The sequence below is a fragment of the Somniosus microcephalus genome, chromosome 3 (genome assembly GCF_052327205.1).
Source record: "Somniosus microcephalus isolate GS21.2 chromosome 3, FLI_Smic_1.0, whole genome shotgun sequence".
In the NCBI taxonomy this organism is placed as follows: Eukaryota; Metazoa; Chordata; class Chondrichthyes; order Squaliformes; family Somniosidae; genus Somniosus; species Somniosus microcephalus.
This window is the reverse complement of record NC_140989.1, coordinates 80,085,055-80,112,544: the sequence shown is the minus strand read 5'-3', so window position 1 is coordinate 80,112,544 and position 27,490 is coordinate 80,085,055. Positions and strand designations below refer to the sequence as shown.

Genomic DNA, 27,490 nt, shown 5'->3' with positions numbered 1-27,490 from the left:
AGGCTTCCAGTCACAAAAACAACCTTGAACCATCACCCTCTGCCTCCTGCCACTAAGCCAATTTTGGATCCAATGTGCCAAATTGCCATGGATCCCATGGGATCTTACCTTCTTGACCAGTCTCCCATGTGGGACTTTGTCAAAAGCCTTACTGAAGTCCATGTAGACTACATCAACTGCACTACCCTTATCCACACACCTAGTCACCCCCTCGAAAAATTCAATCAAATTGGTCAGACATGATCTCCCCTTGACAAAGCCATGCTGACTCCCTGATTAATCCCTGCCTCTCCAAGTGGAGACTAATTCTGTCCCTCAGAATTTTTTCCAATAATTTCCCTACCACTGATGTTAGGCTCACTGGCCTGTAATTCCCTGGTTTATCCCTCCTACCCTTGAACAATGGTACTACGTTACCTGTTCTCCAGTCCTCTGGCACCTCCCCTGTGGCAAGAGAGGATCTGAAAATTTGTGTCAGAGCCCCTGCAATCTCCTCCCTTGCTTCACACAGCAGCCTGGGATACATCCCGTCAGGGCCTGGGGATTTATCTAATTTTAAGCCCGCTAAAACCGCTAGTACCTCCTCCCTCTCAATACTAATTTGTTCAAGTATATCTCAATCCCCCTGCCTGATTTCTATGCCTACATCATCCTTCTCCATAGTGAACACAGATGCAAAATATTTAAAGCCTCACCCACACCTTCCGGCTCTACACACAGATTGCCACTTTGGTCCCTAATGAGCCCTACTCTTTCCCTGGTTATCCTCTTGCCCTTAATATACTTATAAAACACATTGGGATTTTCCTTTATTTTGCCCGCCAATGTTTTTTCATGCCCCATCTTCGCGCTCCTAATTTCTTTAAGTACCCCCCTCCACTTTCTATACTCCTCTAGGACTTCCACTGTTTTTAGTCCTTTGTATCTGCCAAAAGCCTCCCTTTTTTTCCTAATCCGTTCTTGTATAGAAACATATAGAAGATCGTGTTAGATCCATGTATCTTAATGTTGTGTCCTTCAATAATCAGACAAAAGACTGCAGGGAACGATCAACAGGTGTTTACTGAAGGAGGGTTACTCTAGAACTAACTATACAGATCCCTACTCAGGGTTTATATACAGGTGTGGTCACTGTCGGTACTACAGTATACAGGAGCTGTAAAAAGTAGTTCTCCCCTTAAAGGTACATACATTACAATTCCTCCCCTTTTAGATTAACAGTACCATAACACTCATTTAACAATTAAATATCAAACTAATTACAAGTAACACTTTTAACATGCAACATTAGCTGAAAATAGTCTATTTATAAATTCAGTCTTTGGGGAGGCTTCCTGATCCTTTCTGGATAGCGCCTTTCCCGAGTGTCTTGCTCTTGGTGCGGAGGCGATTCTGGCCCCCTGTCGTCGGTTGGTTCATCAGCTTCCGATGCTACTGTTTCTGAGGTAGATGCGACCTGTACGTCGGGTTCCTCACCAGGTACGTATGGCCGAGACATGGGGTTGACTCGTTCCTGTGACTCTAGGATCTGGTCAGCATGGCGTCTCACGATGCTCTCCCCAACGTCCACTGTGTACATTAGTGGCCCCTGCCGCGTGCATATCGTTCCTGGTTGCCATTTCTCTGTTCGGTAGTCGCGGGCCCAGACTGGTTGCCCTACATTGTATCTCCTTGTCAGCTTCTCATTGATGTGCTGGAATTGCTTACTCTCAACATCTCTTCGTACATTTGGTCTGAGCAAATCCAGACGAGATCTCAGCCTTCGGTTAAAGAACATCATGGCCGGGGCCTGGTTGGTGACTGCATGTGTCGCATTTCTGTAGGCTAACAGGAAATTGTCCACCTTGTGCTGCAGTGGAATGTCGTCATCGCACATGGCCTTTACTGCTTTTTTTTAAAGGTTTGTACGAACCTCTCAGCCAATCCATTTGTGGCTGGATGACACGGGGCGGATGTGTAATGCCTTACCCCATTCCTTTTCATAAATCTTCGAAACTCTTCGGACACAAACTGTGGTCCGTTATCAGAGCAAATCTGCTCTGGCAAGCCGTTCCTGGCAAAGATGGTCCGTAGGACTGCAATAGTTTTCTCCGTGCTGGTGGAGGACATTTTGATCAGGCCATTTCGAGCGCGCATCCACGGCTATTAAAAACATTGAGTCCATGAATGGACCAGCAAAATCAATATGCACCCGTTGCCATGGAGATGAGGGCCGTTGCCATGGAGATGAGGGCCACTCCCATGGGTGTAGAGGGGCCTGTGGTGGTGCATTTTGGACCTTCTGGCATCCTGAGCAGCTCTTTCAGGTCCTCGATTTGCTGATCGATCCCCGGCCACCACACATAAGCCATAGCAAGGCTTTTCATTTTCACCCCTCCCAGATGACCTTCGTGAAGCTCATTGAGCACTCTCTCCCTTAACTTGGGTGGAATTACCACTCGGGATCCACACATCAAGGTCCCCTGGCATACTGACAGCTGTTCTCTTCTGGATGAGAATGCTGGCAACAGTGAGTCGCCATGTGCTGGCCATCCCTTCACCGTCAAATCATATACCCGAGACAGCGTCGGGTCATTTCGGGTCTCCTTCTCTATTCCACCGTTAGTTACTGGCAAGCATTCAATTATAGTCGAATGAAATATTTCGACAGGATCCACTGCTGGTGCTTCCTCCTCAGTAGGCAGTGGCAGGCATGATAGCCCATCAGCGTTTCCATGCTGTTTCGTGCCCTTATACTTGATTTCATATTGGTGCACCCCTAGAAAAAGGGACCATCTTTGTAGCTGTTGTGCAGTCATCACCGGAACGCCCTTCTTTGGATTAAAGATGGAGACAAGTGGTTGGTGGTCAGTCAGCAAGGTGAACTTCTGCCCGTGCAGATAGTGATTGAACTTTTTCACTCCCCACACTAGGCTGAGGGCCTCCCTGTCAATCTGGGCGTAGTTACGCTCGGCTGAGGTTAGTGACCGAGACGCAAAGGCGACTGGCCTCTCCGAGCCGTCCGGGAATTTGTGCGACAGCACCGCTCCAATGCCATAGGGTGATGCATCACACGCCAACCGAATTGGTAGTGCTGGGTTGAAATGAGCCAACACCCCTTTTGATGTGATCAATGCTTTGCTCTTCTGGAAAGCTCGTTTACATTCGTCACTCTACTTCCATGGTACCCCCGTTCAGTGGGTGTAGTACGGTAGACAAATTCGGCAAGAACTTATGGTAGTAGTTCACCAGCCCGAGGAACGACCTCAGTTGTGACACATTTTCCGGTGCTGGAGCCTTGACTACTGCCTCAATCTTTTCAGGGGACTTATGTAACCCCTCTTTATCAATAACGTGGCCACAATACGAGATCTGCTTCTGGAAAAACTCGCATTGGTGGCGATTAGCTTGGAACCCATATTCCTTCAATCTAGTGAGCACCAGCTCCAGGTTGGCGAGGTGATCACTGTCATTTTCGCCCATGACCAGGATGTCGTCCAAATAACACTGGGTCCCTGGAATCCCTTGCAGGACTTGTTCCATTGCCCTTTGCCAAATAGCCGGAGCTGATGCTACCCCGAACACCAGCCGGTCGTATTGGTAGAGACCTTTGAGTGTTGATCGTGAGGTACTGTTTCGAGGCTTCTTCTACCTCCATTTGCAGGTACGCCTGGGCCAGATCAATCTTCGTGAAGCGTTTCCCTCCAGATAGCGAGGCGAAAATATCTTCAATCAGCGGAAGTGGATATTGTACAGTGTGAAGGACTGGGTTCACTGTCACCTTAAAGTCCCCACAGATGCAAACCTTCTTTGGTTCCCCAGGCGTATTACTCAACGACCTCTTCATTACAGGAACGATGGGTGTAGCCCATTCGCTCCAGTCCACTTTGGACAGTACTCCTGAACGTTCCAAACCTTCCAGCTTTGCTTCGACGGCTGGGCGGATCGCATAAGGTACCGGTCTGGACATTAAAAAAAAAAAAAAAACAACTTTGGGCTTGCATTTTCCTCTATTTTGATCATCGCTGTTATGCCTTTTAGTGTTCCGAGTCCCTGCTGGAACACTTCTTGTGCGTCAGTTAGCATTTTTGACAGTCGTCCAGGTGTGACGTCGTCATCCTTTTTGGCATCTACAGTCAGTGCTTGTATGGAATGCCAATCTAGCTGTATCTTCCGGATCCATTCACGTCCTAGTAGTGGTGGTCCTCCATCTGGCAATATAGGTCCATTTTTGGTGTTTCCTTGCCGTTCTATATAACGTTCACCCTTATTTTTCCTTTGGGGTAGACTTTTTGCCCCGTGTACATCTTCAAGATTGGGAGAAGGGGAAGTGCAAAGAGACCTGGGTGTTCTTGTACACCAGTCGCTGAAGGTAAGCATGCAGGTGCAGCAGGCGGTTAAGAAGGCAAATGGTATGTTGGCCTTCGTAGCAAGAGGGTTCAAGTACAAGAACAAGGATGTCTTGCTGCAGTTGTACAGGGCCTTGGTGAGACCACACCATGAGTATTGTGTGCAGTTTTGGTCGCCTTACCTGAGGAAGGACGTTCTTGCCATGGAAGGAGTGCAGCGAAGATTCACCAGGCTGATACCTGGGATGGCAGGAATGACGTATGAGGAGAGATTGTGTCGATTGGGCTTATACTCACTGGAGTTTAGAAGATTGAGAGGGGATCTCATCGAAACCTATAAAATTCTGTCAGGCCTGGACAGACTAGATGCAGGAAGGATGTTTCTGATGGCCGGGGAGTCCAGAACCAGGGGTCATAGTCTAAGGATAAGGGGTAAGCCATTTAGGACTGAAATGAGGAGGAATTTCTTCACCCAGAGAGTGGTGAACCTGTGGAATTCTCTGTCACAGAGGGCGGTGGAGGCCAGTTCATTAAGTATATTCAAGAAGGAGTTGGATATATTTCTTAAGGCTAAAGGGATCAAGGGATATGGGGAGAAGGCAGGGACCGGGTACTGAATTTGGATGATCAGCCATGATCTCATTGAATGGCGGAGCAGGCTCGAAGGGCCGAATGGCCTACTCCTGCTCCTATCTTCTATGTATGTATCTATACTACTATAGGATCATTATTGAGGGCAAGGTTAACTACAAACTCCTCCTCTTCATCATTAACTGCATCCTCTATCCTCACCCCTGATGTCTAGTACAAGAAATTAATTATTTCTTTGTCTCCAAAATTGAGATCATCCACTTGGCCTCTCCCAACCCTGAGCTTCCCTATCGAGTCCTGACCCCAGAATACTTCCTATTTTCTCCACTATCCTGCCCAATCCCTCATCAGACTGATTTCTTCCAGGCAAACGATCAGTTGTTCCTTTTGATCCCTTCTTGATTCAGCTCCTGAACATGCAAATTACTCGCCTTTGGCAACTACTTGCAGACATCACCAACTGCTCCCTGTGCTCAGGTATTAACCTCACCCCCCCCCCCCCCCACACAAAGCTTTAAAACTCTTGTCCTCCTTAAAAGCCCATCTTGATCTCTCAATTCTCTCACTTATTTCTAACGTCCCTTCCTCTTTAAAGCATTCTATCACATCATTGTTACTCAATTGCACAACCACTTGTTTGAATCCCTTCAGTCTGACTTCCATTCTAACTAGGGACTTTCTAGGAAAGGCATGCTATTGGCTGCATTGTTATGATCAAAATCAAAGTGTAAATTAATGAGTAATTAATATTTCCTCCAAATATTTTTTGTAGTGACATCAGCAAATGGGACATCCAACAAAATCTGCTGGATTGCATACTGTGCAAGAGTTTACTTTGTGTGCAGTCACCGATGTGAACTGGCAGTGTAATCCTACACTGCGAGCAACTCCAAGGTATTCTGTACTCTCTGGTTGGCTCTTAAAAATATTTCAGCTTGTGCACTAATGCTGAGGAATCACCAAATATTACTTCCCGTTATATCAAGGGAGCTGTACCCCAAATCTCTCTTCCCAGGTTACCTCCAAAACTAGCTATTAGTCGATTAAAGAGAATCGGTTAACGGTTTAGTTTGCCCCCATTTAGCCACACTCTCTCCATCTGCCTGGCTATGCATCTTCCTTGGCCAAGAGACCAGGATGAAGGGTCGCTTTATAGGAGTGCAAAGAGGTGCTTGAGGGTGACTTCTCGGGAATAAGAACATAAAAACATAAGAAATAGGAGCAGGAGTAGGCCAATCGGCCCCTCGAGCCTGCTCCGCCATTCAATAGGATCATGGCTGATCTGATCCTAACCGCCAATCCACTATCACAGAACCATCTCCTGAATCTAACAGAATTAGACACACGAAATAGGAGCAGGATCAGGCTACACGGCCCCTGGGCCCGCTCCGCTACCCACAGGGCCATGACCGATCCGAACCTAGACTCATGTCCAAATTCCTGCCCGCTCCCCGTAACCCTTAATTCCCTTTACTTCTAGGAAACTGTCTATTTCTGTTTTTAAATTTTTGTAATGATGTAGCTTCTACAGCTTTTTGGGGCAGCATATTCCATGGACCTACCACCCTCTGAGTGAAGTAGTTCCTCCTCATCTCAGTTTTGAAAGAGCAGCCCCTTATTCTAAGACTATGCCCCCTAGTTCTAGTTTCACCCATCATCGGGAACATCCTCCCCGCATCCACCCGATCCAACCCCTTCACAATCTTATATGTTTCAATAAGATCGCCTCTCATTCTTCTGAACTCCAATGAGTAGAGTCCCAATCTACTCAACCTCTCCTCATATGTCCATCCCCTCATCCCCGGGATTAACCGAGTGAACCTTCTTTGTACTGACTCGAGAGCAAGTATGTCTTTTCTTAAGTATGGACACCAAAACTGTACGCAGTATTCCAGGTGCGGTCTCACCAATACCTTGTACAACTGAAGCAATACCTCCCTATTTTTATATTCTATCCCCCTAGCAATGAAAGCCAACATTCCATTGGCCTTCTTAATCACTTGCTGCACCATCATACTAACCTTTTGAGTTTCGTGCACCAGGACCCCCAGATCCCTTTGTACTTCAGTACTTTCCAGTTTCTTGCCATTAAGATAATAACTTGCTCTACGATTTTTCCTGCCAAAGTGCATAACCTCACACTTTCCAGTATTGTATTCCATCTGCCATATCTCTGCCCACTTACTTAGCCTGTCTATGTCCCCTTGCAGGTTTTTTATGTCCTCCTCACTCACTACTTTCCCTCCCATCTTAGTATCATCTGCAAACTTTGATATGTTACACTCGGTCCCCTCCTCCAAATCGTTAATATAGATTGTAAAGAGTTGGGGACCCAGCACTGACCCCTGCGGAACACCACTAGTTACTGATTGCCAGTCTGAGAATGAACCATTTATCCCAACTCTCTGCCTTCTGTTAGATAGCCAATCCTCTATCCATGCCAGAATATTACCCCCAATCCCGTGATTCTTTATCTTAAGCAATAATCTTCTGTGTGGCACCTTGTCAAATGCCTTTTGGAAGTCTAAAAACACTACGGAATGTAGCCGGGCAAGTGGTAGGTAGAAGTGTCAGTAGGAGAGCATTTTGGTGACAATGACCATAATTCGGAGAGATTTAAGGTAGTCATGGAAAAGGACAAAGATGGACCGGAAATAAAGGTTCTAAATTGGGGGAAGGCCGATTTTAATATGATAAGGAAGGATCTGGCCAAAGTGGACTGGGATCAGCTACTTGTAGGAAAATCCACATCAGAGCAGCGGGAGTCTTTCAGAAAAGAAATAGAGAGAGTACAACGCCAACATGTTCCCGTAAAGGTCAAGGGTGGGACCAACAAGTCCAGGGAACACTGGATGTCAAGGGATATGCCACGGTGGCAGAGAGAAAACAGGGAATTATAGACCGGTAAGCCTGACATCGGTAGTGGGGAAAATGCCAGAGTCCATTATAAAAGATGTAACTCGGAAAACAGTGACAGGATCAGACAAAGTCAACATGCATTTACAAAAGGTAAATCATAGAAACATAGAACATAGAAGATAGGAGCAGGAGTAGGCCATTCGGCCCCTCGAGCCTGCTCCACCATTCAATGCGATCATGGCTGATCATCCAAATTCAGTACCCGGTCCCTGCTTTCTCCCCATACCCCCTTGATCCCTTTAGCCTTAAGAAATATATCCAACTCCTTCTTGAATATTTAATGTATTGGCCTCTACTGCCTTCTGTGGTAGAGAATTCCACAGGTTCACCACTCTCTGGGTGAAGAAATTCCTCCTCATTTCTGTCCTAAATGGCCTACCCCTTTATCCTTAGACTGTGACCCCTGGTTCTGGACTCCCTGACCATCGGGAACATCCTTCCTGCATCTAGTCTTTCCAGTCCTGTCAGAATTTTATAAATTTCAATGAGATCCCCTCTCATTCTTCTAAACTCCAGCAACTACAAGCCCAATCGACCCAATCTCTCCTCATACGTCATTCCTGCCATCCCAGGTATCAGCCTGGTGAATCTTCGCTGCACTCCTTCCATGGCAAGAACGTCCTTCCTCAGATAAGGTGACCAAAACTGCACACAATACTCATGGTGTGGTCTCACCAAGGCCCTGTACAACTGCAGCAAGACATCCTTGTTCTTGTACTTGAACCCTCTTGCTACGAAGGCCAACATACCATTTGCCGCCTTAACCGCCTGCTGCACCTGCATGCTTACCTTCAGCGACTGGTGTACAAGAACACCCAGGTCTCTTTGCACTTCCCCCTCTCCCAATCTATTACCATTCAAATAATAATCTGCCTTCCTGTTTTTGCCACCAAAGTGGATAACCTCACATTTATCCACATTTATAGTGCATTTGCCATGTTTCTGCCCAATCACCCAACCTGTCCAAATCGTGCTGGAGTTTCCCGACATCCTCCTCACAGCATACCCGCCGCCCCCCCCCCCCCCCCCCCCCCCAGCTTTGTGTCGTCTGCAAATTTGGAGATATATCCAATTCCCTCGTCCAGATCATTAATATATATTGTGAACAGCTGGGGTCCTAGGACCGATCCTTGCGGTACCCCACTAGTCACTGCCTGCCACTCGGAAAACAACCCGTTTATTCCAACTCTTTGCTTTCTGTCCGCCAACCAGTTCTCTATCCAAGTCAATACCTTGCCCCCAATCCCATGTGCCTTAATTTTGCACGCTAACCTCTTATGCGGGACCTTATCGAAAGCCTTCTGAAAGTCCAAATACACCACATCCACTGGTTCTCCCTTATCTATTTTACCAGTTACATCCTCAAAAAATTCCAGTAGATTAGTCGAGCATGATTTACCTTTTGTAAATCCATGTTGACTTTGTCCGATCCAGTCACTGCTTTCCAAGTGCTCTGCTATTACATCTTTTATAATGGACTCTAGCATTTTCCCCACTACCGATGTCAGGCTTACCGGTCTATAATTCCCCGCCTTTTCTCTACCACCTTTTTTGAATAGTGGGGTAACATTAGCGACCCGCCAATCCATGGGTACCGTTCCAGAGTCTATCGAGTTCTGGAAGATGACCAGCAATGCATCTACTATTTCTAGGGCCACTTCCTTAAGTACCCTGGGATGTAGATTATCAGGCCATGGGGATTTATCAGCCTTCAGTCCCATCAATTTTCCTAACACCATTTCCCTACAAATACTGATTTCTTTCAGTTCCACCCTTTCATCAGACCCTATGTTCCCCGGCATCTCTGGGAGGTTATTTGTGTCCTCCTTTGTGAAGACAGAATCAAAATATGTATTTAGTTGGTCTGCCATTTCTTTGTTCCCCATTATAAATTCCCCCGATTCTGACTGCAAGGGACCTATGCTTGACTTCACCAATCTTTTTCTCTTCACATATCTATAAAAGCTTTTACAGTCAGTTTTTATGTTCTCTGCAAGCTTACTCTCATATTCTATTTTCCCTTTCTTAATTAATCCCTTTGTCCTCCTTTGTTGAATGCTAAACTGCTCCCAATCCTCAGATTATTGCTTTTTCTGGCTAATTTATATGCCCTCTCCTTGGACCTTATGCTATCCCTAATTTCCCTTGTTAGCCACGGTTGGGTCACCTTTTTTGTTTTATTTTTATGCCAAACTGGGATGAACAAATTCTGTAGTTCATCCATTCGGTCTTTGAATGTTTGCCATTGCCTATCCACCGTCAACCCTTTGAGTGCCATTCCCCAATCAATCCTACCCAACTCGCTCCTCAGACCATCATAGTTTCCTTTTATTTAAATTGAGGACCCTAGTCTCCGAGTCAACTACTTCATTCTCCATCTTAATGAAGAATTCGATCATATTATGATCGCTCCGACCCAAGGGGCCTCTTACAACAAGATTGCTAATTAATCCTTTCTCGTTACATAATACCCAGTCTAAGATGGCCTGATGTCTGGTTGGTTCCTCGACATATTGGTCCAGGAAACCATCCCGTAAACACTCCAGGAATTCCTCCTCCACAGTATTGTTACTCATTTGGTTGGCCCAATCTATATGTAGATTAAAGTCACCCATGATGACTGCTGTGCCCTTATTGCACGCTTCTTTAATTTCTCTTTTAATGCCATCCCCAACCTCCGCCTTACTGTTTGGAGGTCTATAAACCACTCCCACTAACGTTTTTTTCCCCTTAGTATTTCTCAATTCTACCCATACAGATTCCACCTCATCAGAGCTAATATCCTTCATTACAATTGTGTTAATCCCTTCTTTAACCAGTAATGCTACCCCACCTCCCTTTCCTTTTTGCCTATCTTTCCTGAATATCGAATACCCCTGGATGTCGAGTTCCCAGTCCTGGCCTTCCTTGAGCCACGTTTCCGTAATCCCAACCAAATCGTATTTGTTTACTTCTATTTGCGCAGCCAATTCATCCACCTTATTACAAATGCTCCTCGCATTAAGACACAAAGCCTTCAGGCTTGTTTTTTTAACGCTCTTAGACCTATTAGAATTATTATTTACTGTGGCCATGTTTGATTTAAACTGTTGATTTCTCTGACTGCCACTTTTGTTTTTCTTCTTCCTATCTTTTGCTTTTATCCTTGTTTCCCTTTCCTCTGTCTCCCTGCTCAAGTTCCCAACCCCCTGCCATTTTAGTTTAAACCCTCCCCCACAGCACTAGCAAACACTCCCCCTAGGACATTGGTTCCAGCCCTGCCCAGGTGCAAACCGTCCGGTTTGAACTGGTCCCACCTCCCCCAGAACCGGTTCCAATGTCCCAGGAACTTGAATCCCTCCCCCTGGCACCATTCCTCTAGCCACGTATTCATCTGAAGTATCCTTCTATTTCTACTCTGACTAGCACGTGGCACTGGTAGCAATCCTGAGATTACTACCTTTGAGGTCCTGTTTTTTAATTTATCTCCTAACTCCCTCTACTCCGCTTTTAGGACCTAATCCCGCTTTTTCCTATATCGTTGGTGCCTATATGCACCACGACAACTGGCTGTTCACCCTCCCCTTCCAAGATGTTCTGGAGTCGCTCGGAGACATCCTTGACCCTTGCACCAGGGAGGCAACACACCATCCTGGAGTCTCGTTTGCGGCCGCAGAAAAGCCTATCTATTCCCCTTACAATTGAATCCCCTATTACTATAGCTCTACCCCTCTTTCCTCCCATTCTGTGCAGCAGAGCCACCCCTGGTGCCAGGAAGTTGGCTGCTGCTGCCTTCCTCTGATAAGCCATCCCCCCCCCAACAGTACTCAAAGTGGTGTATCTGTTGGAGAGGGGGATGGCCACAGGGGACCCCTGCACTACCTGCCTGCGCCTAGTACTCTGCCTGTTGGTCACCTGTTCCCTTTCTTCCTGTCCAACCTCTACCTGCGGTGTGTCCAACTCCGTAAATGTGCTATTCACGTTGTCCTGAGCATCGTGAACGCTCCAGTATGTGTCCAATCGCAGCTGCAGCTCCAGCGCCGCAATGCGGTCTGTTAGTAGCTGCAGCTGGATGCACTTCCTGCCAATGTTGTCAGGGACACAGGAAGTGTCCCTGAGTTCCCACATATCGCAGGAGGAGCAGATCACTGGGCCCGGCTGTCCTGCCACGACTTACCCTTTAATTAATTGAATTTAAATTAAATCGATCAATCCCACTAATTACACTACAGTTAACTGGTTTACCAACAGTCCCTGCTACACCAGAGAGACCTTAGAAATTATAAACCAGAGTTAAAGTTTTTAAAAAAAGAGAAATACTCACCAACCAATCACTTACCTGCTTCCTGGTGACGTCACACTTTGATTACTTTTTACCTCTCTCCCCTGCTGTTGAATTGGTCGGGCTGCTCCTGACTCACTGCCACCGGTTTGAACTGCCCGCCGATGCTGTGTTCCCACACAGGCCCGCTCTGGTCGGGCTGCTCCTGACTCACTGCCACTGGTTTGAACTGCCACCGATGCTGTGTTCCCACACAGGCCCGCTCTGGTCGGGCTGCTCCTGACTCACTGCCACCGGTTTGAACTGCCGCCGATGCTGTGTTCCCACACAGGCCCGCTCTGGTCGGGCTGCTCCTGACTCACTGCCACCGGTTTGAACTGCCGCCGATGCTGTGTTCCCACACAGGCCCGCTCTGGTCGGGCTGCTCCTGACTCACTGCCACCGGTTTGAACTGCCGCCGATGCTGTGTTCCCACACAGGCCCGCTCTGGTCGGGCTGCTCCTGACTCACTGCCACCGGTTTGAACTGCCGCCGATGCTGTGTTCCCACACAGGCCCGCTCTGGTCGGGCTGCTCCTGACTCACTGCCACCGGTTTGAACTGCCGCCGATGCTGTAAGAGGATTTGGTGACCGAGAGGGAGATATTGTATTTGCTATCGTATTGTTTGAGGTGCTTGATCCCTCTGGTTGTGGTCTTTAGCCTGTGTACTTAGCAGCTGCATATTTTCATTTAATATGCTGATGGTTTGCAGTGCATTGTTTAGGAAATGGTGATTGTGGTGTTTACTGCAAGCGCTCAGGGGAAGTAGGGTTAGTATTCTGTGAAGTTGTCAAGAGGTGCTAGTGTTTACTGTGTGCATGAAGTGCTAGAAGGAAGCGGTGAGGCTCTGTGTGCCAGGGGAAGTGGTGGGTGGTACCTACTCTGCGTGGTCTAAGAGTTGGGCGCGTCACAGCAGTGTTTTGGTTTGTATTCCTGGCAGTGATCATTTTATTCTAAGCACTTCGGGGGGTGAAGAATAAAAACACGGCTCTGGAATCTGTTTGAACCCTTTGTTCAGTATTTACAGTTTCATCTAGATCTCTATGCTTAAGGAAAACTTAGTGGAAGCAAAAGTTTTGATGATTCAGGTTGTGAGTTGTATTATTTTCAGAGAGTGTGCTCTCACTATTTACATTCAGGTCAGGGTATCCTGATCCTAACTGGCATTCTAACCTACAAATGATTTCCAAGTGCTATGAACTCTATCCTGTCCGTAATAACAACAGAAAATGCTGGAAAAACTCAGCAGGCCAGGCAACATCCGTGGAGAGAAATTAGAGTCGACGTTTCAGGTGAACCCTTTTTCAAAACTGGAAAGGAAATGAAATAGATTGAAGGCAGGGCTGCAATAGAACAAAAGAAGTAAAGAGACATTAAAGAGGTATTCAAAACCAGACGGGATGGTGATAGGACTAGTGGAGACAAAAGACTGCTCCGATTAGGTGTCAAGTGTACTGGCAGAATGAGAGACAGCTGCCATGTGGGAGAGAGGGAAAAAAAAAGGGAAGGGGGGGGGGCGAAGGGCAAACCCAAAACACAGGGGTGGGAAAAAAATATAAGTAAAAATGTAATAGGGGCCGAGGTTATGATCTGAAATTGTTGAACTCAATATTGAGTCCGGAAGGCTGCAAAGTGCCTAATCGGAAGATGAGGTGCTGTTCGTTGAGCTTCCGTGGAACAATGCAAGAGGCCAAGGACGGTGAGGTCCAAGTGGGAATGGAGCGGTGAATTAAAATGACAGGCGACCGGAAGCTCGGGGTCACCCTTACGGACTGAACGGAGGTGTTCCACAAAGCGGTCACCCAATCTGCGTTTGATCTCCCCAATGTAGAGGAGACCGCATCGTGAGCAGCGAATACAGTATACTAGATTACAAGAAGTACAAGTAAATCGCTGTTTCACCTGGAAGGGGTGTTTGGGGCCCTGGACAGTGGGAAGGGGGGAGGTATAGGGGCAGGTGTTACATCTCCTGCGCTTGCACGAGAAGGTGCCAGGGGAAGGGCTGTTGGGGGTGATAGAGGAGTGGACTAGGGTGTCTCGGAGGGAGCGGTCCCTACGGAATGCTGAAAGGGGAGGGAAGGGGAAGATGCATTTGGTGGTGGGATCACTTTGGAGGTAGCGGAAATGGTGGAGGGTGATCCGTTGAATGTGGAGGCTGGTGGGGTGAAAGGTGAGGACAAGGGGAACCCTATCGTGGTTCCGAGAGGGAGGGACAGGGGTGAGGGCAGAAGTGCGGGAGATAGAACGGACACAGTCGAGGCCATGTCGACCACGGTAGAGGGGAATCCTCGGTTGAGGATAAAGGAAGACATGTCAGAAGCACTGGTGTGGAAGGTGGCATCGTCGGAGCAGATGCGGCGGAGACGGAGAAACTGGGAGAATGGAATAGAGTCCTTACAGGAGGCGGAGTGGGAGGAAGTATAGTCCAGGTAGTTGTGGGAGTCAGTGGGCTTGTAGTGAATATTGGTCGATAACCTATCCCCAGAGATGGGGACGGAGAAGTCAGGGAAGGGAAGAGTCAGAGATGGACCATGTGAAGGTGAGGGAAGGGTGGAAATTGGAGGCAAAGTGAATAGGGTTGCAAAATTCTGGGAATTTTTAAGAGGAAACTTTCCATGGGAATTTATGGGAATTTTGAGTTTTTTTGCACCTGTTGGTTTCTGTCTCTGACCCTTATATTATCTTTGTCGTCAAAATAGACATACTGTTCCATACAAATAAAAACAGGCTTTCAAAACTTTATTTAGGTTATAATTTTGAACTTTATTGAACCCCCACAAAAAAGACCCATCTAAAATAAAGAGAGCGTCAGCTTATTTAGCCTGTAATTTGTCCTTATTTTGTCCCTTTGAGTCTTCTACTCATGAGTCTTCTACTCCTCATTGCTCCTCCTGATTCTCTGACTCTGGCTCTGACGTGTCCATTTCCTCCTCTGTGTCAGTGTCTAGCTGTGTGGTGAACTCTTCTGTATCTGGCTCAATAAGTTGTAGGTTTGCCCAGATAGCCACCAGTTTCTCCACTCTCTTGTTAGTCGGCCTGTTGCGCACCTTTGTATGCGTATTCCCAAAAAGTGACCAGTTTCGTTCAGAGGCCGCTGATGAAGGTGGGATTTGGAGTATCACCGATGCAATAGGTGACAGGGCCTCAGATGCACAAAGTCCCTTCCACCAGGTATGTACACTGATATGCTTGCATGATTCCCATATCCCATCCCCATTCCAAAGACCTTGCTTGGTAGAGAACTTTGCCAGACTTCCCAGAACTTTGCCCACATCCAGATTGAGATACATAGATACATAGATACATAGAGATAGGAACAGGAGTAGGCCATTCGGCCCTTCGAGCCTGCTCCGCCATTCAATGAGATCATGGCTGATCTTACCAGTTCAGTACCCCGTCCCCGCCTTTTCTCCGTAACCCTTAATCCCCTTAGCCTTCAGAAATATATCCAATTCTCTCTTGAAAATATTTATTGAATTAGCCTTCACAGCCCTCTGTGGCAGGGAATTCCACAGGCTCACCACTCTTTGAGTGAAGAAATTCTTCCTCATCTCTGTTTTAAATGATTTGCCCGCTATTTTTAGACTGTGGCCCCTGGTTCTGTGCTCCCCGGCCATTGGAAACATTCTCTCTGAATTCAGCCTGTCCAGGCCTGCCATAATTTTATATGTTTCGATGAGATCCCCTCTCAATCTTCTAAACTCCAGTGAGTACAAGCCCAAACTATTTAATCTCTCTTCGTAGGTCATTCCCGCCATTCCAGGTATCAGCCTGGTGAATCGCCGTTGCACTCTTTCCATGGCAAGAACATCCTTCTGCAGATGGGGCGACCAAAACTGTACACAATACTCCAGATGCGGTCTCACCAGCACCTTGTACAGCTGTAGTAAGGTATCCCTATTCCTATACTCGAACCCCCTTGATATGAAGGCCAACATACCATTTGCCTTCTTAATCGCCTGTTGCACCTGCATGCTCTCCTTCAGTGACTGGTGCACAAGAACACCCAGGTCCCTCTGCACTTCCCCATCTCCCAATCTATTGCCATTTAGATAATAATCTACCCTCCTGTTTTTACCCCCAAAGTGGATAACCTCGCATTTATCCACATTATAGTGCATCTGCCACGTATCCGCCCATTCCCCCAACCTGTCCAAATCGCACTGTAGCCTCCTGACATCCTCATCAGAGCCCACCCCTCCTCCTAGTTTAGTGTCGTCAGCGAATTTGGAAATATTGCATCCAATTCCCTGATCCAGATCATTTATATATATATTGTGAACAGCTGGGGTCCCAGGACAGATCCTTGCGGCACCCCGCTGGTCACTGCCTGCCACTCCGAAAACGAGCCGTTTATTCCAACTCTCTGTTTTCTATCCGCCAGCCAGTTCTCTATCCACGTTAATACTTTGCCCCCAATTCCATGAGCCTTAATTTTGCATGATAATCTTTTGTGTGGAACCTTATCGAAGGCTTTCTGGAAGTCAAGGTACACCACATCCACTGGCTCTCCCCCATCTATTTTACCAGTTACTTCCTCAAAAAATTCCAGCAGATTAGTCAAACACGATTTACCCTTTGTAAATCCATGTTGACTCTGTCCGATCCTTTCCCCATTTGTCAAGTGCTCCGCTATTTTATCCTTAATAATGGACTCTAGCATTTTGCCCACAACCGATGTAAGGCTTACTGGTCTATAATTCCCTGCTTTCTCTCTACCCCCCTTTTTAAATATTGGGGTAACATTAGCTACCCTCCAATCCACGGGTACTGTTCCCGAGTCAATGGAGTTCCGGAAGATGATCCTTAGAGCATCTGCTATCTCCAGGGCCACCTCCTTAAGTACCCTAGGATGTAGTTTATCAGGCCCCGGGGATTTGTCGGCCTTCAGTCCCCTCAACTTACCCAACACCATATCCCTAGAGATACTAATTTCTGTCAGCTCCTCCCTCTCATTAGTCCCTATGTTTGCCGATATTCCTGGGAGGTTATTTGTGTCCTCCTTTGTGAATACAGAACCAAAGTATGAGTTTAATTGGTCTGCCATTTCCTTATTCTCCATTATATATTCTCCCGAATCGGACTGCAAGGGACCGACTTGGGATTTTACCAGTCTTTTCCTCCTGATATACCGATAAAAGCTTTTGCAGTCTGTCTTTATGTTTGCTGCAAGTTTACTTTCGTATTCTATTTTCCCCTTCCTGATTAATCCCTTTGTCCTCTTTTGCTGTATCCTGTACTGCCCCCAATCTTCCGGTCTGGTGCTTTTTTTTGCCAGTTGATATGCCCTTTTTTTTGATTTTATGCTGTCCCTAATTTCCCTCGTTATCCACGGTTGAGCCACCTTTTTAGGTTTATTTTTATGCCAAACCGGTATAAACATGTTCTGGAATTCTTCCATTCTATCTTTGAATGCTTGCCATTGTTTCTCTACTGTCAATCCCCCCAGAAACACCACCCAATCAATCTTACCCAATTCCCGTCTCAGACCCTCGTAATTCCCTTTATTTAAGTTCTGGACCTTAGTCTCTGATTCAATTTCCTCACTCTCCATCTCGACTGAGAGCTCGATCATATTATGATCGCTCTGACCCAAGGGGCCTCGTACAAGAAGATTGCTGATAAGTCCCTTTTCATTGCACAATACCCAGTCTAAAATGGCCTGATCTCGAGTCGGCTCCTCGACATATTGGTCCAGATAACCGTCCCGAAAACATTCCAGGAATTCCTCCTCCTCAGAATTTTTACTAATTTGGGTAGTCCAATCAATGTGTAAATTAAAGTCACCCATGATGACAGCTGTGCTCTTATCGCACGCTTCTCTAATTTCCCTTTTTATGCCTTCCCTCACCTCCATATTACTATTTGGAGGCCTATATATCACACCCACTAACGTTTTCCTCCCCTTGCTATTTCTCATTTCTACCCATACAGATTCCGTTTCATCCGAGTTAATATCCTTCCTTTCCATTGCATTAATCCCCTCCTTTACCAGCAATGCTACCCCACCTCCCCTACCTTTTTGCCGATCCTTCCTAAATATTGTATATCCCTGGATGTTAAGTTCCCAGCCTTGCCCACCCTGCAGCCACGTTTCTGTAATCCCAATCAAATCATACTTGTTTACCTCTATTTCCACAACTAATTCATCCACCTTGTTCCTAATGCTTCTAGCATTAAGATACAAAGCCTTCAGGCTTGCTTTTTTCACACTCTCATTATGAATTAGTTTGGCCCTTTGTGTTTCTCTCCTTTGCTTATTGCTTCTCACCTTTCTACCATCTATTTCTGACTTCATATGACTTCCCTCTTTTCCACTACCCAGGTTCCCATCCCCCTGCCAAATTAGTTTAAATCCTCCCGAACCGCCCTAGAAAATATTACCCCGAGGACATCGGCTCCCTCACAGTTCAGGTGTAGACCGTCCCCTTGGTACAGGTCCCTCCTCCCCAAGAACTGGTTCCAATGCCTCAAGAATTTAAATCCCTCTCCCTTGCACCACTGCTCAAGCCACGTATTTAGCTTATCTATCTTACTCTCTCTAAACTTATTAGCTCGTGGCACTGGTAGCAATCCAGAGATTACTACCTTTTGAGGTCCTACTTTTCAATTTAGCTCCTAACTCCCTAAATTCAGCTTGTAGGACCTCCTCCCTCTTTTTACCTACATCGTTGGTACCTACATGTACCACGACAACTGGCTGATCCCCCTCCCCCTTCAGAATGCTCTGCACCCGCTCCGAGACATCCTTGACCCTTGCACCAGGGAGGCAACATACCATCTTGGAGTCTCGGTCTCGGCCACAGAAACTCCTGTCTATCCCCCTTACAATTGAATCCCCTATCACTGTAGCCCTATCCCTCTTTTTCCCGCCCTTCTGTGCAGCAGAGCCAGTCATGGTGCCCTGAACCTGGCTGCTGGTGCCTTCCCCTGATAAGTCATCTCCCCCAACAGTACCCAAAACGGTAAACCTGTTTTGGAGGGAGATGACCGCAGGTGACTCCTGCACTACCTTCCTGCCTTTACCCTGCCTTTTGGTCACCCATTTACTGTCTGAGCTAGCCTTTACCTGCGGTGTGACCAACTCACTGAATGTGCTATCCACAAGATCCTCAGCATCGCGTATGCTCCAGAGTGAGTCCATTCGCAGCTCCAGCGCCGCCATGCGGTCCGCTAGGAGCTGCAGCTGGACACACTTCCTGCACACATAGTTGTCAGGGACAGTGTCCCTGATTTCCCACATGGCACAGGAGGAGCATGACACGGGTCTGAGCTGCCCTTCCATGACTTAACCCTTACAAGACCCTTTTATTTACTACGATTTAGCTTAATTATTGAATTCTACTTAGAATAAGTTTGTGAAAGTACTCACCAACCAGTCACCTACCTGTTTTCTGGTGTGAGAGGGTAGAAATCACACTAAGCGTTGTTGATCTGTTCTCCAGAAAGTATTGGTCTCCCAACATGCTTTGGGTCCAGCATGTATGCTGCAGCATGAATCGGCTTGACACACAATTCTTGACGCGTCTGTATGAATTGAACAATTGCCTTCTCCTCTGCTTTGAGCAGCAGGGATGTGGGTAGGGCAATGCTGATTTGTTCTTTTAAATCAGTAAAAAGCCTGAGAACATCTGACAAGACAGCGTCATCTCCTTCAATCTGAGCAATTGCAGATGCTACTGGTGAGAGTAGTTTAAGGCTGCTAACCACTCTCTCCCAAAACACATCATCCAGCAGTATTTTCTTGATGGTGGTTTCCATATCCCCAGACTGGGATATTGCCATTTCTTGCAGCGACTCCTTACCCTCCAGAAGGCTGTTGTACATTATGACAACACCACCCCATCTAGTGTTGTTGGGCAGCTTCAGTGTGGTGTTCTTGTTCTTTGTCATTTGCTTGGAGTTGTAGGTTGCTGCAACTACCTGTTTTCCCCTGACATACTTAACAACTTTCTTGGCTCTCTTGTACAGTGTTTCCATGGTTCTCAAACCCATGATGTCCTTGAGGAGCAGGTTAAGCCCATGAGCTGCGCACCCAATAGACTTAATATGAGGGTAGGCCTCCTCCACTTGAGCCCAAGCAGCCTTCATATTCGCAGCATTGTCAGTAACTACTGCAAAGACCTTTTGTGATCCAAGATCGTTGATGACCGCTTTCAGCTCATCAGCAATGTATGTGTCTGGTGTCCTTCGTGTCTGTGCTCTTGAAGAACACTGGGAGAGGAGTGGAGACAATGTATTTTATGATGCCCTCCCCTCGTACATTTGACCACCCATCTGAGATAACTGCACCACAGTCTGCCATCGCTATCGTTTCTTTGAGCTTTCCTTGGACTCTGTTATACTCAGCCTCCAGCAAATAAGTAGACAAAGCATGTCTGGTGGGAGGACAGTATGCAGGGCGAATAACATTGAAAAATATCTTCCAGTACACATTGGCTGTGAGCATGAGGGGTGAGCCTGTTGCATATACAGCTCGAGCAAGGCACTCATCTGCATTCTTCTGGCTATGGTTATCCATTGTATCAAAGAACCTTCCAAGTGGGCCAGGAGTTGCTGATGATAAGGAGCCTGATGCTGAATGAGAACCATCATCTTCTTGAATGGAAGCAGAGGAACTCTGGGCTGACTGCTGTGAGCTTTGAGTGAAGTTGTTGCATTTGGATAAATGCTGCTGCATCTTTGTGGCATTCTTTACATATGGTTTTCTGCAGTGTTTGCACATGTACACAGTCTCTCCATCTTTAATGCCTGGGGTAAAATGCTTCCACACATCCGACGGTAAACGTGGCATTGTTCTATGCAGAGAAATAAAGGGCATTCATCTCTGTGTCGAACTGCGGTCGATCAGCACAATTGCAACAGGGTGAGTACATTTTTGCTGATGCTCCATGTGATGGAAGCATGACCTGTACACACACGACGCTACATCACCAATAGTGTATTATTTTGTATATTTTAAATTGAAGGACAACAGAGTTCAACAAGTAACTGGTTTATTTGGTATAAAGTCTGATTTACTTACTGCATCATCACAACATCAGCAGAAAACAAAATGACTTCCCTCAGGACCCCTAACCTGGATCTTAAAAAAACTATAGCAGTCTTACAGATGCCTGCAGGCCAATCACAATTCGATATGCAAATATTACAAATAGAGGGAGCTAATCGCTCATCCACTCATCCAACCAATCAGGACACATTTGTTCACAGTCACACACAAAACTTTTAATTATTAAAACAAGCCAAGTAAGAAGATAAACATATATTGATTAAGAAATTCCTTAATAATTAAGATTCCATCTCTGTTAGTAATTTTAAGAGAGGACCTGTGGGGGGAAAAAAAAGAAAAGTACAAAAAAAACAATATTATGCTAGCATATGCTTTTTTGGGCAAAATTCCCAAGCTAAACTTCCCGTGGAAAATTTCCGGAAATTTACCGGAAACTTTCCACCCCTTTGCAACCCTAAAAGTGAATTAAATTGTCTAGTTCGGGGCGAGAGCAGGAAACGGCACCAATACAGTCATCAATGTATCGGAAAAAGAGGTGAGGGAGGGGACCTGAGTAGGACTGGAACAAAGAGTGTTCCACATATCCCACGAAAAGGCAGGCATAGCTAGGACCCATGCGGGTACCCATAGCAACACCTTTGATTTGGAGGAAATGAGTGAAGTTAAAGGAGAAGTTGTTCAATGTGAGAACAAGTTCAGCCAGGCGGAGGAGGGTGGTGGCGGATGGGGACTAGTCGGGCCTCTGTTCAAGGAAGAAGCGGAGCGCCCTCAGGCCATCCTGGTGGGGGATGGAGGTGTAGCGGGATTGTACGTCCATGGTGAAAAGGAAGCGGTTGGGGCCAGGAAACTGGAAACTGTTAAAGTGGCGGAGGGCGTCCGAAGAGTCGCGGATGTAGGTGGGAAGAGACTGGACAAGGGGAGAAAAGATAGAGTTAAGATAGGAAGAGATAAGTTCCGTGGGGCAAGAACAGGCTGAAACGATGGGTCTACCAGGGCAGTCCTGTTTGTGGATCTTGGGAAGGAGGTCGAAGCGGGCTGTGCGGGGTTGGGGAACTATGAGGTTGGTGGCCGCGGGGGGAAGATCTCCAGAGGAGATGAGGTCAGTGACAGTCTTGGAAACGGTGGTTTGATGTTCGGTAGTGGGGTCATGGTCCAGCTGGAGGTAGGAGGAGGTGTCGGAGAGTTGGCGTTCAGCTTCCACTTGGTAGAGGTCAGTTTGCCAAACAACAACAGCACCACCCTTGTCGGGGTTGGATCTAAGAGAATGGAGTGCTGCAAGTTCAGAGGGAGGTAGGTTGGAGTGAGTGAGGGGAGCCGAGAAATGGAGACGGCCGATGTCACGGCAGCAGTTAGCGATGAAAAGATATAGAGGGGGAGGGGCCCAGGTAGAACGGGAATTCTGCAAGCGGGAGAAAGGGTCAGTCGTGCGGGGGGAAGACTCCTGGCCAGAGAAGTGGGCACGGAGACGAAGGCGGCGGAAAAAGAGCTCAACATCGTGCCGAGCTCGAAATTCCGTCCATGTTGTTTTTGAGTATTGCATTGTTTATAATTCCTCATTTTAGTTTGTGTAGCAAACACTTAGCCATGTTTGCAACCTAACTGCCTGCCAGTTTGGATCTGTTTAAATGTCTCAAAATCATTATGACCTCTGTATATGTCCCACAACAACAATCAATATCATATTAGCACACAAGCGCTTGAAGGACTACTCCAGATTGCAATCAACTTGTATCTAAAATATTCTCCAATATCTTGCTCCTAGCACTACGTCCCTTTTTTTATTGTCTCTGCAATTGCAAAACAAATTATTCTGCGGCCTAGTGTAACAGCATGCTAATGGAATGTCGGCTTCTGTACCTGTGATTTCCCCAACAGGAGCTCAACGTTCAATTGGAGTTTCAATGCCTTAACATTCACTGAAATGCTGAACATGTATGAGATCTTCATGGATAAATTGCATTCCGTTTAGAGGGTACGCTGAAGGAATGACGAGGTCTGCAGCTTCATATATTAGGACTTATAATACAAGGGTAGGAAGCGATCTTAGCGGGTTTGTCATCGCAAGAGTGCAGGGATTGGTTCCTGAATTTGCTGCAAAAGGCTCACTCGACAGCAAATGATGAGATTTTTGTGAAGCTTGAGTTAAATACCTTTAGCCTACTCAGCAGGTTTTACTGTTTGGCATTATAACTTGCATATATTTAAGAGAGAATCTAGTTTTGTACTTGCAGCATGCAGTTTTGTGGTTAAAGAAACAGTTGGTTATGAATAAAGTATTCACAAAATGGACTTTGTGCAGCCACATCACAGTCCAGACTGATGAGTTCAGAATGACTCATACCATTGCAGCTGCTCAAAGGATGAGCTTTTCTCGTTACACCAAAGAACTGTGTATGTTCATTTCCTACTGTAACCAGAACAATATGAACTGAAATTAAGGGTCATCGGCAACTGGAGACTATTTTTTAAGTGGGTGATTAATAATTTAATTAACCTTCACAATCTTCTACTGTATCTGTCTCCACACATTCTTGTTTAACTGGTTTTGAAGAGTACAGTCTGTGGGGAAGCAGAGACTTTGATAGACATTTCTATTAAAGGGACAGAAAAGTCTAGGGAATAATAGAAGAAAATAATAGAATTTGTTTTCTTTGATAACATCTATTTTATTGCAGTTATGGAGACCCTGGAGTTGGGTCTTCTTCCATCTCTGGTGACTTCAGTTAAAAAGTATCTTGAGTGTTACGTTGTACACAGACACAAGTTCAAACCAGCCTGATGGTACCTGACCCAGGAAATCTTTCTGTGGCTGGTAAATCTCCATCCTCTGCCAGTAGTGTGGTTTCCAGAGGTCAAGTGGTTCTCTGACCATTCTAAAGCACTGAAATGGTCCTAACCAAAGTCACAAATGACATCCTCTGTGACTCTGACGTTGGTGTACTATCCCTCTTCATCATTCTCGACCTCTCTGTGGCATATTTGACCCCGAGCTGAGCTTCCTATCCCATATCCTCTCCATCACAACAACCGCCTACTTCCACCTCCATTTTGGCCTGGAATTTGCAGCCAGCGGCGGAGCAAAGGTGTTCGCCGCTGGCCCCGAAAAAAGCTGCCCACAAAGTTCTCACGATCTCCGTGGTGAGAAGTTTGTCTTTCTCAACGTGCAATGGAGATCAGTGTAGTGGGAATCACAGCTGTTGTGACGTCAACAAGCTGTCTAAGCAACCAATCACAGTGCAGAATTCTCACAGCCAGGGAAGCAGGAAGTGAAGGAGCTACTTTTATTCTGACTTTTTAAAAATGTTAGAGAGCAAAACAAAGATTGGGGCTCTCACATGGGGAAAAGGTAAACCTGAAATAAATATGAACAAACTTTTAAAAAATCTTTTTTTTAAGTTTCTTAAAATTTGTAATTTTTATTATAATGGAGAAATGTGACACTCCACAAAATTAAAATTAGTTTTTCATGGCCATAACATTTGTTTAAACTCCAATTACACCTAATCCAACAAGGTCTAACTTTTAATAGTGTATTTAACAGCAGAAAACCCCAAGTTTTCGTCAGTTTTACTGATTTCCCTGATTACACTGATTGCCGGCTATGGGTGGGGGGAACACCACAGCGCAGCCAGTGTCAGAGCAGTGAATGACTGACCCCAACTTCAGGATTTCCGTGTTAGGATTCGCCTGAAGTTGCAGTCAGTTTCAAAGGGGTAATAACAGCAAACACTGTTTGTTTGTTGTTGCTACCCACTGCAAATTCCGGGCCCATATTGCATCACCACCCCCATCTCAGCCTAACTATTGCAGAAACCCTTGTCGCCTCCAGACTCAACTATTCCAATACTCTCCTGGTTGGTCTCCCATTCTTCACCTTTGATAAACTTCAGCTCATCCAAATCTCTGCTGCCTATGTCCTATCCTGCACCAAGTCCTGCTCGCCAATCACCCTTGTGCTCGCTGATCTACATTGACTCCAATTTAAAATTCTTATCCTCAGAATGAAATCCCTTCATAGTCTTACCCCTCCCTATATATGCATCCTCCTCCAGCTCTATAAACTTGCCTGGAACTCTCCATTTCTCCGACTCTAGCCTCTTGTGCAGTGCCACTCCTTTCACCACACCATTGGCAGCCGTGCCTTCAGCCATCTAAGCCCTAAGCTCAGGAATTCCCTCCCTAAACTTCGCCGCATTTCCAGCTCCCACTCCCCCTTAAGACCCTCCTTAAAACCAAGCTTTTGATCACCCCTCCTAATATCTCTTCCTTCAGCTCAGTGCTGATCTTTGTTTGACTTGAGCTTCTGTGAAGGGCCTTGGGATGTTTTCTCTTCATTAAAGGCACTACATAAATACAAATCGTTGTAATCACCACCCTACTGTTTGGAACGGCGCCAATCTGAGGCAGCTAGGACATCTGCATAATTAACATCACCAAAACAGCCTAGTCATTGCGAGACACTACTCGACAATCACCATACTGATGATAAAATTGTTATTTTAAAAAATGTTGAAGAAATTTGCAGTCAGTATTAATTTCCATAAAAAAGAGTATTTACCCTAGAATTTCTTTCCTTCCAAGTGTCATCTGAGTTGGAAGGTTGTGGGTTCAAGCCCCATTCCAGGACTTTTGAGCACTTAATCCAGGCTGACACTTCGATGTAGTACTGAGGGAATTTTGCACTGTTGGAAGTGCCATTTTTCAAATGGAACATCAAGCCAAGGCCCTGTCTGCCCCCTCAGGTGGACGTAAAAGGTCCCATGGCACTATTTAAAGAAGAGCAGGAGAGGAGGGTTCTCCCGGTGTTGTTGCCAACATTTATTCCTCAACCAACACCACCAAAAAAGATTATCTGGTTATTTGTCTCATTGCTGTTTGGAGGGCCTTGCTGTGTGCGAACTAGCTGCTGTGCTTCCTTACATTACAACAGTGACTACACTTCAAAAGCACTTCATTGGTTGTGAAGTGTTTTGGGACATCCTGAGTTGTAAAAGGCGCTATATTAATTCAACTTTCTTCCTCCCCCCAAACCTCCATTAAAAAAATAAAAACCTTGAGCAGGACATGTTATTTGATTTCCTTTATTAGATGATAAATCAATACCTTGCAACAGTGAAACTAAAATTTGCAAATACTCTGGATATTCCTCGTTTATTCTTGGGACGGTTGCGTTGGCTTTCCTCTTGAATCGCTGCAGTCCTTGTAGGGACAGTGCTATAACAATAGTGTCGGGTCGGTAATTCCAGGATTTTGACCCAATGATGATGAAGGAACAGCGATGTATGTCTAAGTCTGGATGGCGTGTGACTTGGAGGTGATGCTGTTCCCATGACGTTTGCGGCTCTTGTTCTTCTTTGTGGTAAAGGCTGGGAAGTGCTGTTGCCACAGTGCACTGGTAATGAAGCAGTTAGATATCGAGTCTGGTTCATCAAGCAGAACACTGAGCTCTTCGAGTGGTGTTGCGTCTACACCTTAACTGAGCAAGTGGTCAGTATTCCATCATACTCCTAACTTGAGCCTAGTAGATGGCGGCGAGGCTTTGAGGGATCAGGCAAACAACTTGGCGCAGAGTACCCTGCTTTTGGGGCCTTGATGTTGATTTGGCTGATCACTGACCAGAAGCTTAACTGGGTGACCACCCCACCCCCACCCAACCAGGATGTTGATGGTGGGGGCATGATTGGGGTCAGGTCAGTGGGAAGTGGTTGGGCTTTATCTTATTTGAGAAAGTCATGGCCTGGCATTTATGTGGCACAAATATTCTGGGAACCTGTCAATTGTCTACTGCACAGGGGGAATAAAATTTTTAGGTTTTAAAAAATTGCAGTAATAAAACGAATATCCTCTAGCACTAAGTTTGCCTCTGATTAGCTAAAGAGTACTTTCCTTGTTTTTGTCCTGCAGGATCTATCCCATTAAGGACGTTCCTATAGAGACTGAGGCACTCACCAGATGGCTCTACCAGCGGTTTGTAGAAAAAGAGGAACTCTTGGCACATTTTTATGAAACAGGTGAGTTCTGCTTAGCTGCTCCGGATGTGAAAAAGGCTTAAATCTGACATTTTTTTCTGAGGCATGGTAACCGAGACTCTCCTTGTAACTGAGAGTCCCAAGACTGGGTATTAATTTAGTTGCCCTCTTCCAATGCCATGATATCCCTTGTGTGGGAATTAGAACTGGACACAAAACTCCAAATGTGGCTGTACAAAGGCCTTGTACAGTCTAAGTGTAGTGTTACTACTTTTATATTGTTTTGTCCTAGCAATACAACCCAAAGCCCTATTTGTCTTGGCACACTGCTGATAAATCAAAGTCTACAAGCTATGACTCCCAGGTCCT

The 27,490-nt window shown here is 46.1% G+C and overlaps 1 protein-coding gene across 3 annotated transcripts in view; it reads left to right on the top strand.

The window, feature by feature from the left end:
- The window catches only part of lpgat1 (lysophosphatidylglycerol acyltransferase 1), a 151,660-nt gene that overhangs the window by 109,770 nt on the left and 14,400 nt on the right, over positions 1-27,490 (top strand). For all 3 annotated transcript variants that reach the window (XM_085981274.1, XM_085981273.1, XM_085981272.1), the window contains one exon: positions 27,057-27,163. In XM_085981274.1, coding sequence (XP_085837400.1) covers positions 27,057-27,163 — 107 coding nt within the window. The remainder of the gene's footprint in view (positions 1-27,056; positions 27,164-27,490) is intronic.